A 19,811-nucleotide genomic window follows, 5' to 3' on the forward strand; every position below is an offset into this window, starting at 1 on the left:
GGTTCTGACTTAGAAAATGTGGACAATTACAAATACCAGGTGTCTGGTTAGACTGTAAACTCTCCTTCCAGACTCACATTAAGCATCTCCAATCCAAAATTAAATCTGGAATCGGCTTCCTATTTCGCAACAAAGTCTCCTTCACTTATGCTGCCAAACATACCCTCGTAAAACTAACTATCCTACCGATCCTTGACTTCGGCAATGTCATTTACAAAATAGCCTCCAACACTCTACTCAGCAAACTGGATGTAGTCTATCACAATGCCATCCGTTTTGTCACCAAAGCCCCATATACTACCCACCACTGCGACATGTTTGCTATGCTCTCGCTGGCTGGCCCTCACTACATATTTATTTTTTGGGAAAATGTTCTATAACTTTCTTTCACTTTGAAAATGTGGAGTAGGTTGTGTAGATCTATCGGAAAAAACATAAAATGTAATCCCTTTTTTAGATTGAATTTTAAGGCATACACTGCATGCAAGTCCTATAATAAGCAAAGACAAATTATAGCTCTGTTTTCAATCAAAATAAAACAGGCTCATAGAAATGGCTGGAACGGTATCATACACATCCATGCGTTTGATACCATTCCATTTACAACATTCCAGATATTATTACAAGCCACCCTCCCCTCAGCAGCCTCCTCTTTGTGTGGGTTTTGAAAGAATTTGACTATTGCCTGCACAGACAATGAATTATTAGCCTACATATTCATATTGACCATAACCTGACCTGATTATTATGTCCAGGAGGTTGGCCTTCCTTCTTTTCTCTTCTTCCACAGCGAAAAGCAAGCTGTGAAAGGTCCCTTTCTCTTGCAGCTCTGCCAACACATCAGCAATCACGTGACCCACAAACTGACTGTATGCCAGGAAGACAGAGAGAGAGAGAGAGAGCATGATCGTTATGTATGAGGTAGATGGCATACAGGGTACTTTTTGGATTCACAGTTAATACAGTCTGCTCTGCATCTTGGAAATGTTTGACAAATGTAAACAATGGCAATGTGTTTAGTTCAGTGGTTGACCTGAAAAAGATCCCAATGAAAAGTTGTCTCGTGTGCATAATAAATCATAATACATCTCTGTTTGAAGCACAGAGTTGTGGGCTTCTATTTTATTAAATTGTCTGGAACCTAGCTCTGGTCCAAGTCGGGAACGTGCACTAAAAGCCCCGAACAAGAGCTATCTGGAACCCACCTGTCTCTCTGCACCTTGGCCAGGTTGTCAGGGGACAGTGGGTTCTCCTCTAGTGTGCGGTTCAGTTCCTTCTGGGATCTGTGCAGCTCACGGGTGGCATCTGACAGTCTCCCAGACTCTCTCTCAAACTGACGGGCTGCTTTCAGGTTCTGCTCTGCCCCTTTCTGCTGTTCAAGGACCTGTCCAATGTCGGCTGACACAAACTTCCACAAAAACATATGAATACGGGCTGAATAGGAGAAAATTACAGCTTAGATAGCAAGCATACCATTAATTTGCTAAAGACGCATCATCGCTTGAAAAAGCCAACTGACATTAGCTCCGCGTATAATGTTACCTGAGGATAATCAGATAATACCTTATCAGCTTCTGGACGACCCCTGTAGGTGTCGGGCATGATGTGACCCAGCACTGACAGCTGTGCAGAACAGTCCTGGAGCACTGTACACACTCTGAGCAGCTCTACCCCAGACAAAGGAACCGACATCCTGATGGTCTGTGAACACTGAATTCGAGCGAAATTAGCCAAGCAATTTACAACATCACCTATCTAGCTAGCTACTAACGATACCGTTTTCTAACTGTGACATTTTGTGTTAGAAAATATCCTGGGCAAAATGCTCAATAACACAATCAACAGATTCGTAGCTAGGTATATTTCTTACGTGTCTTCACGGAACGTGTTGAAGTTTACTAGCTATATTTATGGACAATAAAAGGCCAGTAGTTTAACTAGAGCATAGTTTAGCTAGTCTAGCAGCACACTTGGTAGTTTACCCCGGTTACCCTGGTAACGCACAACATTTGATTATGGTTTTCAAAAAATGACAAATTCTTATCTACTTTGATTATTATGTTGTGTGAAACGCACGAGAAAACAATAAAGTGACAGTTGAATAGTTAGATACAAATAAATACATGTTTTGATTATGCGTTTCTGTCGTAACCGACTACGTGAATTTCCCAGCATTCCATTCCAACTTCCTTTTCTGCCATTTTTCTTACAGTGAAGGTGAGAATTACAAAAGGCCACTTTTATAAAAATCGAAATTTCTATGTTATTAAGTCTACATTTGGCATAATGTAGTATAATTCACTCACACAAACACGAGTCCAGCTCTTTGGCAGATTTTCAGTCTGTGTTGTCTCTCTGTTCAGTTTTTCACAAATGTTTTTTGGCCTCCTCCACGTCTCCTGATGTACTGGTCTGTCTCCTGGTAGCGCCTCCATGCTCTGGACACTACGCTGACAGACACAGCAAACCTTCTTGCCACAGCTCGCATTGATGTGCCATCCTGGATGAGCTGCACTACCTGAGCCACTTGTGTGGGTTGTAGACTCCGTCTCATGCTACCACTAGAGTGAAAGCACCGCCAGCATTCAAAAGTGACCAAAACATCAGCCAGGAAGCATAGGAACTGAGAAGTGGTCTGTGGTCACCACCTGCAGAACCACTCCTTTATTGGGGGTGTCTTGCTAATTGCCTATAATTTCCACCTTTTGTCTATTCCATTTGCACAACAGCATGTGAAATTTATTGTCAATCAGTGTTGCTTCCTAAGTGGACAGTTTGATTTCACAGAAGTGTGATTGACTTGGAGTTACATTCTGTTGTTTAAGTGTTCCCTTTATTTTTTTGAGCAGTGTATTAATACATGGCTATAATCAGTAGGTGTTATATGTAGAGTTAGCGACCAAGCCTATGTGTTGAGGTGCTCCCACAATAATGTGATTTGTACCACATCTAGGGCTGTGGCGGTCATAAAATCTTGTCAGCTGGTTGTCATACAAAAGCTGCCTGTCTCACGGTAATTTACTGTTAATTAACATCAACACGTTTAACATTTCCAGGTATCCATGCAAACATGACGCTGATGCACACCTTTGGAACATCTACATTTAAAAAAAAGTATAATAAATCAATTCAATATACACCATCACAGTAAATCCATGATTTGTTCTCGGCAGGTCTAAAGAAACATGATGATATGAAGAAAATGTATTTCAGAAGAACAGAACATGAGTTAGCCTACTGTATGTTATCTGGCTGTGAGCCATGCCATAGGCTGTAGGTTTGTTCATTTAGCAGACAAGATACTTTTGTATATATAGTGTATGTGGACACCCGATGAATGAGTGGATTTGGCTATTTCAGCCACACCCTTTGCTGACAGTTGTGTGAAATGGAGCACATAGCCATGCAATCTCCATAGACAAATATTGTCAGTAGAACGGCCTTTCTGAAGAGCTCAGTCACTTTCAATGTGGCACCGTCATAGGATGCTATGGCTATGTTGAGCATAAAAGTGATCATTTGAACAGGTCCTATACACTAGATTTAGAGTTATTTGGCAACTTTAGTTGTGAATGATATATACCATAGAATGTCTTAGAAATCAAAAGATATATGGGCTGCATGTGACTATAGGCTATTGATCATGTGAGAAAGTCACAAAAAAAGCTTGCCACTTTTCCGCTGGTTCATTTCACTCATGTCAGGTAGGCTACTCCGGTTATTTTGCCTTGACAGGTGATATTCCGCCCAAACTCTGTATGTCATGGCCTCTCCAACCCTGTTCCTGCAGCTACAGTATGCTTAATTTGGGAAACCAAGTGAAAACTGTTCGGGAACATCGATAGTGACATGTTTTCACAATGCAACTTATTTAATTAAACGGTTGACAGCCCCTCTGCATGCTGGAGAAAGGAGGGGAGGAGATAAACGCACGGTGGTGTGATTCTGTAGCGAATGGTAATGTAATGCCTATTAATTATGAAAACAAATATATTTTAAATATATTACTAGCCTATTCAAAATCAAATACAAATTCTCTATAATTGTAGGGTAACGCTGCATTTATTTAATTTAGGCTAGACCAATTATGTACCAAAGATATCTTAAATCAGTATTTATTTGTATGTTTTTCTGCCATGTGTAATATGCGGTAGGCTATATTTTGTATAATGGCACAATCATTATAATTCAGGATTTTTTGGGGGCTTGGGCTCATATATAGGCCAATGCGTAATCATAAGCTCTAATATGCATATACAGTGCATTCGGAAAGTATTCAGACCCCTTGACTTTTACCACGTTTTGTTAGTCTTATTTTAAAATAGATTAAATACGTTTTTTCCCTTATTAATCTACACACAATACCCCATAATGACAAAGCGAGAATAGGTTTTTAGACATTATTGCACATTTATATATAAAAATAAAAAAAAACTGATACCTTATTTATGTAAATATTCAGACCTTTTGCTATGAGACTCGAAATTGAACTCAGGTACATCGATCACCCTTGAGGTGTTTCTAACTATGGTAAATTCAGTTGATTGGACATGATTTGGAAAGGCACACACCTGTCTATATAAGGTCCCAGAGTTGATAGTGCATGTCAGAGCAAAAAAACAAGCCATGAGGACAAAGGAATTGTTTGTAGAGCTCCGAGTTAGGATAGTGTCAAGGCACAGATCTGGGGAAGGGTACCAAAACATTTCTGCAGCATTGAAGGTCTCCAAGAACACAGTGGCATCCATCATTCTTAAATGGAAGAAGTTTGGAACCACCAAGACTCTTCCTAGAGCTGGCTGCCTGGCCAGACTGAGCAATCGGGGGAGAAGGGCCTTGGTCAGGAGGGTGACAAATCAAATGTATTTATATAGCCCTTCTTACATCAGCTGATATCTCAAAGTGCTGTACAGAAACCCAGCCTAAAACCCCAAACAGCAAGCAATGCAGGTGTAGAAGCACGGTGGCTAGGAAAAACTCCCTAGAAAGGCCAGAACCTAGGAAGAAACCTAGAGAGGAACCAGGCTATGAGGGGTGGCTAGTCCTCTTCTGGCTGTGCCGGGTGGAGATTATAACAGAACATTGCCAAGATGTTCTAATGTTCATAAATGACCAGCATGGTCAAAAAATAATAATCACAGTAGTTGTCGAGGGTGCAACAAGTCAGCACCTCAGGAGTAAATGTCAGTTGGCTTTTCATAGCCGATCATTCAGAGTATCTCTCCCGCTCCTGCTGTCTCTAAAGAGTTGAAAACAGCAGGTCTGGGACAGGTAGCACGTCCGGTGAACAGGTCAGGGTTCCATAGCCGCAGGCAGAACAGTTGAAACTGGAGCAGCAGCAAAGCCAGGTGGACTGGGGACAGCAAGGAGTCATCATGCCAGGTAGTCCTGAGGCATGGTCCTAGTGCTCAGGTCCTCCGAGAGAAAGAAAGAGAGAATTAGAGAGAGCATACTTAAATTCACACAGGACACCGGATAAGACAGGAGAAGTACTCCAGACACATAAACTAGTGCAGCATAAATACTGGAGGCTGAGACAGGAGGGGTCAGGAGACATTGTGGCCCCATCCGATGATACCCCCGGACAGGGCCAAACAGGCAGGATATAACCCCACCCACTTTGCCAAAGCACAGCCCCCACACCACTAGAGGGATATCTTCAGCCTCCAGCGACGCCCTCCTGTCCGGAGCAGCCAGAGTCTCCCTCCTGTCCGGAGCAGCCAGAGTCTCCCTCCTCTCCGGGGCAGCCAGAGTCTCCCTCCTGTCCGGGGCAGCCAGAGCCTCCCGCCTGTCCGGCGCTGCCAGAGTCTCCCGCCTGTCCGGCGCTGCCAGAGCTTCCCGCCTGTCCGGCGCTGCCAGAGTTTCCCTCCTATTCGGGGTCCGTTGTAAGGGTCCCCAGTCCGGGGTCGGCGGCAAGGGTCGCCACTCCAGAGGCGCTACATAAGGGGGCCAAGACTAAGGTGGAGTGGGGTCTACGTCCCGCACCAGAGCCGCCACCGCGGTGTAATGCCCACCCAGACCCTCCCCTATTGGTTCAGGTTTTGCGGCTGGAGTCCGCACCTTTGGGGGGGGGGGGTTACTGTCACGCCCTGACCGTAGATTGTTTTGTATGTTTCTATTTTTAGTTTGGTCAGGGTGTGATGTGGGTGGATATTCTATGTTGTAGGTCTAGGTTTTCTATTTCTATGTGTTTGGCCTGGTATGGTTCCCAATCAGAGGCAGCTGTCTATCGGTGTCTCTGATTGAGAGCCATACTTAGGTAGCCTGTTTTCCCAATTTTGTTTGTGGGTGGTTGTTTTCTGTTTAGTGTATGTCACCTTGCAGAACTGTTCGTTTGTCGCTTTGTTGTTTTTTGTATAAGTGTTTTTATTGATTAAAAGGTATAATGAATACTTGCCACGCTGCTACTTGGTCCTCTTCTCCTTCTCCAGATGACAATCGTTACAGCGACATCATTGAAGTGTATATAGAAGAAAGTCGGACCAAGAATTGAACCCTGTGGCACCCCCATAGAGACTGCCAGAGGCCCGGACTACAGGAAGCCGATTTTACACACTGAACTCTATCGGAGAAGTAGTTGATGAACCAGGCGAGGCAACCATTTGAGAAACCAAGGCTGTTGAGTCTGTCGATAAGGATGTGGTGATTGACAGAGTCGAAAGCCTTGGCCAGGTCAATGAATACGGCTGCACAGTATTGTTTCTTATAGATGGCGGTTAAGATATCGTTTAGGACCTTGAGCGTGGCTGAGGTGCACCCATGACCATGATAGAGCATGACGCTTGCAACGCCAGGGTAGTGGGTTCGATTCCCGTCACCACCCATACATAAACGACAGCAGGTTTTATTGTAAGTCGCTTTGGATAAAAGCGTCTGATGAATGACATATTCTTTTTATATATTCACTTACTTGCTATACAATGTAGAGAGAAAAAGGGTCAATTCAGGAGGGAGCTACGAAATTCATGTCCAAACGTTGTTTTCTTTGCCTTATGTCATTAGAAATTACATAGAATTAATCATTAGCTTGTTCTCTACAATATTATAACATTCATATACTTGTACTTGACAGTGTTGATGAAATAATAACGATCATTTGCTGTGACCATTACTAGTTTAGACTGCACCGCACTTGGTTGTATGTGTTCCATATTTGGTGTTGTGAGGTTAAATATCTCAGAGTAAATCATCGGTAACTTTTCAACCATATTTGATAGAGACATTGGGTTTAGACTATTGTTTTCTGACATAATGTTCTATTGATTGGGCATATTTGTAAACCTTGAATGAATTAATAATTTTATGTTTTTGGCTACTTTGCCACCAGATGCTTTCCTATATCGTTGGTGTAATATAAAATACAAATACCAAATATTGTGTTTTATAAAGTCACTAGCTAGATTGGAAGAATGAGACAAACAAGGTGATTGTTTTTATTGTGTTGTTTAACTCCTGAAAGTATAGTCTTTGCCACAGTGGGCTATAAAGTCTTTTGAAGGACACTACCGGTCAAAAGTTTTAGAACACCTACTCATTCAAGGGTTTTTCTTTATTTTTACTATTTTCTACATTGAAAAAAAATAGTGAAGACATCACAACGATGAAATAACACATATGGAATCATGTAGTAACCAAAAAAGTGTTAAACAAATCCAAATATATTTTAGATTCTTCAAAGTAGCCAGCCTTTTAATTACTAACTCTATTTTATCAATGTACCAATCGGGCTTCAGGAAGAAGTATAGCACAATTACAGCAGCCATGAAGGTTTTAAATTATATCACTGAAGCCCTTGACAAAAAACAACACTGTGTCTCACTTTTTATTGATCTCTCTACGGCTTTTGATACAGTTTATCATGCTATACTAAGGCAGAGATTGTCGAGTGTAGGTCTTTCAGAGCATGCAGTTGCATGGTTTGCTAACTATCTGTCTGATATAACTCAGTGCACTCAATTTGATGGGCTTATGTCTGTTAAATGGTCTGTCTTTAATGGTGTGCCCCAAGGCTCTGTACTTGGTCCTCGCTTATTCACTATTTATTTAAATGATTTAGACAAAAATGTCCAAAATGCGCAACTTCATTTTTATGCTGATGATACTGTTATTTACTGTTGTGCCTCGTCTCTTACAAAAGCTTTCCAGAACTTGCAAACGGCTTTTTATACTGTTCAACATACCTTGTGTCAATTGAAGCTTATCCTCAATACTGACAAAACTAAACTAATGGTGTTTTCTAAAGCAAGAAATAGACCTCTGAACCTTTCACCTATTACTACCTGTCAGGGCAAGGAGATTGAGGTTGTAACCTCATATAAATATCTTGGAATTTTAATTGATGACGGCCTCTCTTTTAAATTGCATATTCAACAACTTACAAAACAATTGAAGCTGAAATTGGGATTTTATTTTAGGAATAAGGCCTGTTTTTCTTTTGAAGCCAGAAGGAGGCTAGTATCAGCTACATTTATGCCTTTACTAGACTATGGGGATATTTTATATATGAATGCTTCCGCTCAGTGTTTGAGATCAATTGACACCCTTTACCATGGTACTTTGAGATTTATTTTAAACTGCAAAACCCTTATGCACCACTGCACTTTGTATACCAGGGTTGGCTGGCGTTCTCTAGTCACTCGTAGGCTCAGTCACTGGTATACTTTGATTTATTAAGCCATTTTGGGTTTACTACCTTTTTATTTGGGCATTTTTATTGTTCAGAAATGTGGTGGGTACTCTCTTCGTTTGCTGGACTTTATCCTGCTAACTGTTCCAAATGTCCGAACTGAATTTGGTAAAAGGGCTTTTATGTACTCTGCGCCATCGTCTTGGAACGCCTTACAAAATACTTTTAAACTGGAAGAACTTGTCCCGATTGGTATTTTTAAATCACTGATGAATGATCTTGAGACTGATTCCCTGACCTGTCAATGTTTTTAATTTGCTGTTTTTGATTTTTGTTATACTCTTGTTGATTCAATGGTTTCTACTAGATTACTTGTAGTTTTTCATGTTTTTTGTCTGTATTTTTTGTAATGACTTGGTGCTGCCTATCTTGGCCAGGACGCTCTTGAAAAAGAGATTTTAAATCTCAATGAGCCCTTCCTGGTTAAATAAAGGTTAAATAAATAGTAAAAATAAAGAAAAACCCTTGAATGAGTAGGTGTTCTAATAGCAATAAGGCACCTCTGAGGTTTGTTGTATATGGCCAATATACCACCCCTCCTTGGGCCTTATTGCTTAAATAACCCATATCTCTTTTATAACAGGATATTATCATTGACTATATGAAAGTGCATGTATGAATGAGTCTGATTTACCGTTTTCAATGGCAGGTTCACCTTCTGAAGCCGGATGAGGTTCCAAAGCGTGCTGCGCACCCACCAAGCTCAGTCCCATCTCTGTACTCTTCTACGCTGACAACAACAACGTGATACTAAAGAAGCATCGCAACATGGTGGTCAAGACCTGTGACACAGGTGGTAGCCCATCTATCTATTCTACTTAATTTTAATCAACTTAATTGCCATTGTTCCAAAAGATACAAACAGGGTAATATAACTTGCAACCAGCAGTTGATCGCAATAATCTATCAATATGATGATATGTATGTATCTAATATATTGATTTTGAGTCTGAGAGTGGTATATGAACAACACCCATTGGACCTATAACCATACTTCACTTTTGATTAACTAAACTATTCAAATCTACAGTAATTCAGATAATTACATCACCCCTTCATGTCATATATTCTGTGACCAATCAAAGTTGTAAAGTACTGTATCATAAGTATATCAATGCTAAAATTCTACCCTTTTGATGACTATAATATCTTGTTGAACCATAAATTTGTCATTGTCTCTTTTAGAAGTACTAAACATGGTTTGCAAAACATACATGTTTTTCTTCTTCTTTAATCATACTTTTAACCAGTACAAGTTAGTAACAATGGAAAATGGCAACAAACAAAAAAATGTTTGGCCATTTTTGTATGTACAGTGTAACAAATACACAGTGATGTATGTCCTTGTCAACAGATATCTGGAGGACTGTATACGGCTATATTTGTAATAAACTATACTGAACAAAAAAAACGCAAAATGTAAAAGGTTGGTCCCATGTTTCATGAGCTGAAATTAAAGGTCCCGGAAATGGTTTGTACGCCAAAAAAATAAAATTGTGAGCATTTCTCCATTGCCAAGATAATCCACCCACATTGAAAGGTGCACCATATCAAGAAGCTGATTAACTAGCATGATCATTACACAGGTGCACCTTTTGCTGGGGACAAAAGGCCACTAAAATGTGCATATTTGTCACAACACAATGCCACAGACGTCTGAAGTTCTGAGGGATTGTGCAATTGGTATGCGGACTGCAGGAATGTCCACCAGAGCTGCTGCCAGAGAATTGAATGTTCATTTCTGTACCATAAGTCGCTTCCAACTTAATTTTAGAGAATTTGGCAGTACATCCAACCGACAATTTTCCTGCCTGCTAGCCATTCAAAATGTAACGATTCCTTTTGGGTGTCAGGGAAAATGTATGGAGTAAAAAGTACATTATTTTCCTTAGAAATGTAGTAAAGTAAAAGTTGTCAAAACTATAAATAGTAAAGCACAGATACCCCCCAAAACTACTTAAGTAGTACTTTAAAGTATTTTTACTTAAGTACTTTACACCACTGTATGTGCTTCAATAGAGTCTGACGTTCAGGGTGGTTGGACATATAAGATGGGGTGCTGGTGAGCTTCTGCCCCCATTTTAGGTCGTCACACAAATATTCCCCCACCCATGTCCATTGAATCATAGTAATTACACCTTGCTTTAAGGAAGCATAGCAAGAATGAAAGGAATCAATTTATCATTGAATGATTTATAAATCTCGCTTATTAAACCATCATTTCCAGGGGACCTATTGTCCTTAAGGCTTTTAATACAGTCTTATCTCAATTTCAGATAACTCATCACAAAAATCCCTGAAATCATTATCTTCTTAGCTACTTCTTTGCTACATTGTCTAAGAAAAGATCCATATTGGAAGTTGGCTGGGCTGATGTATACAGATTCTGATAAAACTGGGAAACATGCTGAGAGATTTCTTTTGGATTTTTATTGGGAGTATTATTAATCATTAATTGACATATGGAAGGAAGTCTTTTCGCCTGCCCTTTTTTCTAAATTAAAGAAATATCTTTAATTGTCTTGCTCTTACAAACGCTCCCCGGGCCTTTTCCTCGTAGAAACAATCTAACTGCATTTGCAATGATGATAGCTCCAGTAATTCCTGATTAGTTAGTTCCCTTTTTTTAGTTTAATCCATTATTCCCTTTATGATGTCATATTCTTTCTCTCTCTTGGCACGAGCAATTTCTTTTCCCATTGAAATAGCCAAAAGCCTTAATCAAATTTCCTTAGCTCCCAGTAACTTCCAAACATATTCATAACACAGGCACAATTCCTGTATGTATCATTAATTCCTGCTACTTCCTTCTTAAATACTTCATTCTCTAGTAAAGTCTTGTTCATTTTCCAGTAACCTTTAACTTTTTTTGGTTGACAAACCATGCATATTTATCTTTATTGAGATCCCGTTGTGGTCTGTTAAAATCAATGGTTCAATCGAGACTGTATCAACCTTGTCAGCAATATCTTCAGATATCAGCCAGAAATCAATACGGGATTGTATAGATAAATCTTTGGTACTCCATGTAAACATAATCTTATCTGGGTTCTTATGTCTCCAAATATCTAGAACACCTAACCTTAGACATATATTCCTTATCTCACAAACAGAATTGCTATCCATAGGAGGCCATCTATCTAGATTATCATGTAATACTGTATTAAAATCTCCACCCCATATTACTTTGGCCAATTGAAATTTAGACATCATTTTACTTATTTTCCTCTCAATGTCTCTAAATAAAATACAGTTACTTGACTTGTTATTGGAAGCTTAAGTATTTACAACAATGAATTGAACATGGTTAACATCTACCAATAGTATAATCCATCTCCCTGTATTATCTGCTTCATGACTCAATATATGAGCCTTAAAGTTGCCTTTTAAAATAGGAACACCTGCTGACCGATTAGTACCAAATGAAAACCAAATGTCATTCATATCATCACCATTGACACTTCCAAAACGCAGTATCTGTGCAACAGGCATGAGTTTCTTGAATGAAATAAGTCGGCACTCTTACCCTTACAATACAAAAATAAAGATCTCCTTTTCAAAAAATGACAGATTCCCCTGGCATTAATAGAAAAAACAGAAATGGACATTTACTATCAAAGTGACTATATGAAGAATATTAAACTTGTATACGTTCACATGAATCGGGTTCTCATAAAAAGAAAAGGTCTTACTAGTTGCAAATAAAAACATACCTTTGCACCACGTAAGTGGTTGATCTAAATTATATATATTTATACAATTGCAAATAACATTGTACCATAGATTGGTAAAAACGAATAGCCATCAAGCTAACATTAAGTGTCAGTGCGAATTTCCCTGCCATAAAAAAATATATACATATAAAAAAAGTTTGGCTCACACAAACAATGCTCTTTCCTCAATAAATATCTAGTTTTATCAAATTAGCAAATAAAACTCAGTCCTGCACAACTCACTTGACAAGTCCAGCAGTCAACAAACTAGGCGTCAGCGTGAATTTCCCTTCCATTACCAAAAGCCTTAGCTCCCGCAAAGTATGCACTTTTCCCTTCCTTCCTTGCTCTCTCAATTATCGGCCACAGACGATTCAGAGCTTCTTTGTCAAATGGAAGCTGCTCCTTGGTTGGGATATTCGGGTATGAATCGCATTCACCCCCCTTTTTTACACCGCAAGCATATGAGTGAGTTTCAACAATTTCTCTTTTCTCCTTGGAAGTTTCAACATTCATTATCAGCAACAGTTTGGTCATGTCCTGATTACATGCTACTAGCTATGAAGACGTTAGCAGGCTAATTTAACTACACACGCTGACACTTTTCGATAGCTAGCTTGTTGGAAATAGTCAAAAATATATGTCAAAGGTTTGATTAATTACAAAAGTATTCATTGTATGGTTAGATATCATTTTTTGTGTAAAAAACAAATTGCAACTGCAGTCTAAAACTATAAACTTTGTGAGAAAACCCCAAAATTGTTCCTCAGCTAGAAATGTTACACCCTCTCATGTCGCAATCTTTACCATATCACTGATTTCATGAAGCTCTCCTGCTCATCAATTACTTCACAAAATCCCGCAAACGTGAAAGTGTCAGAAATAAACATTGCGAGATTGTACATATGTGTGAGTCAGAGATTTGAAAGCAGACGCTTTCATCCAAAACGATGTACAGTAATCCGTACATACATTTTACGTTTGGTTGGCCCAGGGAAATTAGAGTTTTTCGATCTTATCGAAGCAATTTTTGTATATCTTTTTTGTAGTACTGTATGTATTCAATCATTTCGAATTGATCACTTCCCACTGGGTACATACATCAATTCAATGTTTATTCCACGTTGGTTCAACGTAATTTAATTGGAATTACATTGATATTGTGTCACAGTGAATTTTATAATCTGCAGTCAATTTAATTATGTTTTCATGTGCCATGATTCTGACATTTTACATATGATCCTCATAGGATTAGGCTACATAATTACAGTGGTGCAGTAAATGTAATCTCAATTCAATACGATGTGCATATACTGTACATATAGCCAATATAGCTATTAAACCCATGTTCAGTGACTGTAATCTGTGACGCAAGTGGCCTAATATGTTTGTGACGTTCCATGGTACCCACCGTATTGTTTAAAACTAGATTCTGATTGGCTTGCAGGTCATTCTACAGTGTAAATTATAAATGAAAACGTGCTTTTATAGCAGTGTTACAGATTCACAATACCGAGCGTGTCTCAACCCGTACCGCGCTTTTATCTACCTAAAGGTATCTTCACGCACAACTGGATAAGCCTTTTGGATACGCTTGTCCAAGGTAAGGATATGCGTCAAGCTATAGCCTACTTTTAATGTTTTAGTTCCGAACTTAAATTACTCCAGTCAAGTGATTCATCGTAAAAGTTTGTTGTTTTGACTGAGCAGTCCAATGGCCAATAACATACATAGATTATGCATTAGGCAATGCACAAGTCAGTGTTTAGGTCAGAATATAAAGTTGCTACTTCCGTCAACTCAAGTTACTCAATTCAAGTGATTAATCGTAAAATTGAGTTGTTTTGACTGTCAAAACAAATAACTTTGATGGAATATTCAAAATTATAATGGCAATTATGAATCACAAATTCACAACATTACTTGCATTTCAATGATTCATCCAGGCCCAAGACATAAAGTTGCCTGAAAGCTGTGTAACAATCATTCCATTGCTGACCCATAGGATGGTAATCACGTACATGATTGGCTTAATCTAGAATCATGGATACCTTTCATGTGAGTACACACACCATATTTTTTTTTTACATATCTCAGAAGGAAGATACCTCAATATCTGGAAGCACTGTCTCATGTACAATTGTTAATGCTATCTCTGAAATGTCTAACAAAATGTTGACTTCATCGTTTCATCAAGACCCTCTCATCACAAGTTGGAACTAGTGGTCAACATTGGGACAATGCAGCCATAAATAACATGGACCAATATTTTAATGGAGGTAAGCACTACACTTCTGATGGGTTTAAAGATTGTATTACATTATCTAAAAGTGAGAAAGTAAACCCCAGCTGTTATTCTTTTCACAGGGAAGGACAATCCCCATTATGCCATGAATGTTTCATTGCTGAACAACCATAGATATGTTTCCTCTAATTTGGCTCCCGTTCCTCCAACAGTGAGCAAGACCTGCCAGCAGAGCTCTCTGGAGCAGGGAGACATCCCGTCATCCTTTTGGCGCCTGACAAAGTACACTTTTTTTCTTCTAAATAACACTATACTAACATCTTCTGCACAAAGTTACATTCCTAATAAGATTGGTGTTAAGTGAGAAAGAATCCTAAAGATGGTCCAATGGGCATGGTCTGAAGCCTCTCGTCATCTCAGTATGTTGAACCACCTGATTTCTTGCAGGCTTGAGATTCAGATCCTGCTGAACGATGTTAAGCATTCGATTAACCACATGCAGGGGACGCTGAACACCATGCAGGGGCAGTGTATTGAGTTGCAGACTGCCTTGTCTAAGGTAGTGTCAGATGAGTCTCAGATACAGAAGAATAAGTCTATGATGGTATGGTGATAATGATTGAGATGGTGATTATAATAATGATGACTAGCGGTACCCCACCCTACGGGCAGTAAATCATTGGATCTGATTAATTCAATTCAATGCAATTCAATCTTTGAGGACTGCAACCATAGAAATACAATTTATTTACACTAATAATAAGCTATTGTCAACTTCCCGTCTATGCTTATCTTGCTCATTGCTCACTGTCAATTGCTCACTGTTACCCTATGTGTGCAACTATTATTGATTTCTCACAGAAAAATAATTTGGTTTCAAATGTACCTGGGGCCATGTAAATAATTGTTAGGCTACTCATTTTGAATCCACCGGTGGCAACTTGTGTGACCATAAAAGTCTGTGTGCGATTGGGCACAGTAAAATGATTTGGTTACTGACCGGCCCTACATTATAGAAGGCCCTTCAAGTCGGAACTAGGAAATTCTGACATTTCTGACTCACAAACTCATTATGGAATGATGATTTCAAATTTCCCACTTGTGAAGTATCAGAATCAACCAGTAGGAAGATCTACACTGATAACTTACATTCATTTTAACTCTGAGGTTCCAAGTTTCCGATGGCATGTTAATGCGTCAATAATTGCCATAGGTAATTTTGAATGTCCAGTCAGTGAGCATTATGGGTAATTATCCTACATACTTACATCAAATACTTTATGATAGCATCATCTCCTGTAGTAACAGTGCCATTCCAAACACAATAAATGTGAAAATTAACAAAGATACAAAATATTGCTAAAGTGAAGAAAATCAGCTCAAAATTGTAGGAGGAAATGCCCCTGCAGCAGGGAGGCTTACGGTATTATAATATATTGTAGACAACATTAATATAATTTGTGTATTTACAGTATCGTACACATACAAATGAAAGTATATGCTAGGGATTGATCTACACTGAGTGAACAAAACATTAAGAACACCTTCCTATTGAGTTGCCCTCCCCCTTGGTGGTGGACCATTGTTGATACTCAGGGAAAACTGTTGAGCGGGAAAAACCCAACAGCATGGCAGTTCTTGACACAAACCGGTGCGCCTGGCACCTACTACCATACTCTGTTCAAAGGGACTTAAATCTTTGGTCTTGCCCATTCACCCTCTGAATGACACACATACACAACCCATGTCTCAATTGTCTAAAAATCAATCTTTAACCTGCCTCCTCCCCTTCATCTACACTGAGAAGAAGATTTAACAATTAACATCAATAAGGGATTATAGCTTTCACCTGATTAGTCTATGTCACGGAAAGAGAAGGTGTTCTTAATGTTTAATACACTCAGTGTATGTGTCAATGATGTTATAGATTCCAAGTGGTTGATTTTTTAGGGAATGACTATATTCTCTATATTATACCTGCAGATCATCACAGCAGCCGAAGTTGCTGTGCAGAGGGAGGAGATCCCCCGAGCATCAGGCCTCATCCCGTCACAGAGGGAGGGTATCCTCCAAACAGTCAGTGTCCCTGCACAGACGGAGGGTATCCTCCAAACAGCCAGTGTCCCTGCACAGAGGGAGGGGATCCTCCAAACAGTCAGTGTCCCTGTACAGAGGGAGGGTATCCTCCCAACAGCCAGTGTCCCTGTACAGAGGGAGGGGATCCTCCAAACAGCCAGTGTCCCTGCACAGAGGGAGGGGATTCTCTCAGCAGCTAGCATCACTGCACAGAGGGAGGAGATCCTCCGAGCATCAGGCCTCATCCCGTCACAGAGGGAGGGTATCCTCCAAACAGTCAGTGTCCCTGCACAGACGGAGGGTATCCTCCAAACAACCAGTGTCCCTGCACAGAGGGAGGGTATCCTCCAAACAACCAGTGTCCCTGTACAGAGGGAGGGGATTCTCTCAGCAGCTAGCATCACTGCGCAGAGGGAGGAGATCCTCCGAGCATCAGGCCTCATCCCGTCACATAGGGAGGGTATCCTCCAAACAACCAGTTTCCCTGCACAGAGGGAGGGTATCCTCCAAACAACCAGTGTCCCTGCACAGAGGGAGGGGATCCTCCAAACAGCCAGTGTCCCTGCACAGAGGGAGGGGGTTCTCCCAGCACCTAGCATCATTGCGCAGAGGGAGGAGATGTTCCGAGCATCAGGCCTTATCCCGTCACAGAGGGAAGAGAAGATGCTGGAAGAATCCATCACTGCGCAGAAGAAGAAGATCCTCAGAGCATCAGGCCTCATCCCTGCACAAAAGGAGTTGATCCTCCTGATGGCCAGTGTCACTGCGCAGAGGAAGGGAATCGTCCCAATGGCCAGTGTCCCTGCGCACAGAGAGGGGATTGTCCCAAAGGCAAGTGTCTCTGCTGAGATGGAGGGGATCTTCCAAACAGCCAGTGTACCTGCACAGAGGGAGGGGGTTCTCCCAGCAGCTAGCATCACTGTGCAGAGGGAGGAGATCCTCCGAGCATCAGGCCTCATCCCTGCACAGAGGGAGAGGATCCTCCAAACAGCCAGTGTCCCTGTACAGAGGGAGGGGATTCTCTCAGCAGCTAGCATCACTGCGCAGAGGGAGGAGATCCTCCGAGCATCAGGCCTCATCCCTGCACAGAGGGAGGAGATCCTCCAGAAGGCCAGCGTCCCTGCGCACAGGGAGTGGATCGTCCCAAAGGCTAGTGTCCCTGCAGAGAGGGAGGAGATCTTCCTCACAACCAGTGTCCCTGTGAAGAATGGACACAATCATCCACAACCACCTCCCATCATCCCCATGGTGGCACCACTGTGGAAATGGGATGGTGGAGCGTGTACTCCACCTGTGGATTTCTATTCCAAGAGAAGAGGTCACTTAAACGTACCTAATTAGTAAAGAAATTACCATTGTGATAGCTTGATAATAAGTTGTGATAGGTTAAATGTATGGCTCATGTGAGTGTATATCTGTAATAATTTCATGCATTTTCTACATAAAACAGGTTTAGCTCCATTTTACTTTGACATTTTAGTCATTTAGCAGACGCTCTTATCCAGAGCGACTTACAGTAGTGAGTGTATACATTTTCATACTCCAGTGAATCTCTCCAGGATTTCGCATGGATTTTTTTGATATTTGCGGATAAATATTTTGCAGCAAAATTATGACATTTTGCATAGCAATATGCAATTGTTTTGTCCAATTAGTTGCAAAAATGCGCTGACAAGGGAAAAAACTGTGTTGATGTGTGGCTTGATTGAACCATATTATGCAGTAAATGTGCGGTGATTGGTTGAAATTGCGAGCCCTCTTTTTGTACTGTGGTAATGGGTCAGTTCTATGCGATAATATTGTGATGATGTGACTATTTTATGCAGAAATAGTTTGGCGATTGGTCAAATTTGTAAGCCCTCGCATAATATGCAGGGAATTGTTGATTTTGCAACCAAAACAATGCGATCGCAGAGTCCTGGAGTAACCTCCCTGCGTGTAGGTTAAGATTGGGTTGTAACAGAGTATCAGAGCCAGACGTTTCTACCTGTCAGCTAGTAATTGTTCTGTATGGTGACATGAGCAGAGTGGCCTGACTTCTCCCACTTATTACAGATGTCCGACTTAGATATGTTGAGCATCCTGCTATGATGTCCATCACCAAGCCGGAACACTCCGAGGCCACTTCTCAGTGCCAGACTGGCAGCCGGCCGGTGGCTGAGCCCGAGACCCCTGCTGTTCACAATAACAGTGGAGGCTGGCTCAGCTGGGTTTTTGGGAGTGGAAGATTTAATAAGAAGGAGGTTCATCTACCTGAGGACAAAGACAGATCTGTAAGGAACTGGTTCTTAACACTATATTCTATGTAGAGACAATTGAGTGGATAATTTTTTTTATTGTGGCTTGCTTCACATTGCTAACATCTTCTTCCTCAGATTGTCTGGGATCCAACTCTGCACAGATGGGTTAACAAAACTGAGCCCAAGGCTGAGGTACACACTTAAATTCAATGAAATTAAAAACAGTGAACAACCATTGTATTTCAACTGTGATAATATTACTAACAATTTGGAAAATGTGTTGATGTGTTTTACAGAACAAGTGTGTACCACCACCTCCACCGATGGGGACATATGGATATCAGGGGAACACTGGCCCCAAAGGAGTGAATCCTTACTCTATGAAAGCAGGTGAATATTGCTTTAGAATTCATGTGGTTTAACCAAGACTGTGTCAGCCGATCATAGATGTCCCTGGTGGTCTCCTGCTAACAGCTTTCCCACTACCAGCAGGTCTATGGGGCAGCAAATACCCTACAATACATTACAATGATGGGACCAACTCAAAGCCTCCAAGCCATGGGCCTGGACTGCTTCCTAGACAGCTCTCTGGCTTGCTCCCTCCTTCACACGTTGACCTCATGGCACCAATGGTTGTGCCACCTGACACTCTACCCTACTGAGGTATGACTCTGGAAAATCCTTCCAAATTGTATCCATTCATCATTAACTGAGATTTTTCTTTAACATAGCAAGTGGCTGAAATAGCAAGGATGTTAACTATTTTTTATTTTTGTCCAACAGGCCATTTGCCCAGAGTGGATTTGCCATACATAGAATTTTTCAGCATTAAAAATCTTCAGCATAAAAAA

At 40.6% G+C, this 19,811-nt stretch overlaps 1 protein-coding gene and 1 long non-coding RNA gene across 3 annotated transcripts; one reads left to right on the forward strand and one right to left on the reverse strand.

Annotated features, from left to right (window-relative positions):
- Positions 1–704: 704 nt before the first annotated feature.
- On the reverse strand, positions 705–1,781 carry LOC120041722 (dynein regulatory complex protein 9-like). Its single transcript, XM_038986586.1, has 3 exons — positions 1,564–1,781; positions 1,206–1,408; positions 705–867 (listed from the first exon to the last, which is right to left on the reverse strand). Exons 1-3 carry the CDS (start codon positions 1,690–1,692, stop codon positions 705–707), a joined length of 495 nt encoding a protein of 164 aa, XP_038842514.1. The 5' UTR covers positions 1,693–1,781.
- A 16,091-nt stretch (positions 1,782–17,872) lies between these two features.
- On the forward strand, positions 17,873–19,316 carry LOC120041716. 2 transcript variants are annotated; one of them, XR_005475926.1, is made up of 3 exons: positions 17,873–18,038; positions 19,096–19,152; positions 19,257–19,316. It is a non-coding gene; the product is annotated as an uncharacterized LOC120041716 (long non-coding RNA). The 2 variants fall into 2 exon arrangements; XR_005475927.1 differs by lacking the exon at positions 17,873–18,038 and adding an exon at positions 18,959–18,993.
- Positions 19,317–19,811: the final 495 nt, after the last annotated feature.

This window comes from Salvelinus namaycush, unplaced genomic scaffold (assembly GCF_016432855.1).
Source record: "Salvelinus namaycush isolate Seneca unplaced genomic scaffold, SaNama_1.0 Scaffold516, whole genome shotgun sequence".
Classification (NCBI taxonomy): domain Eukaryota; kingdom Metazoa; phylum Chordata; class Actinopteri; order Salmoniformes; family Salmonidae; genus Salvelinus; species Salvelinus namaycush.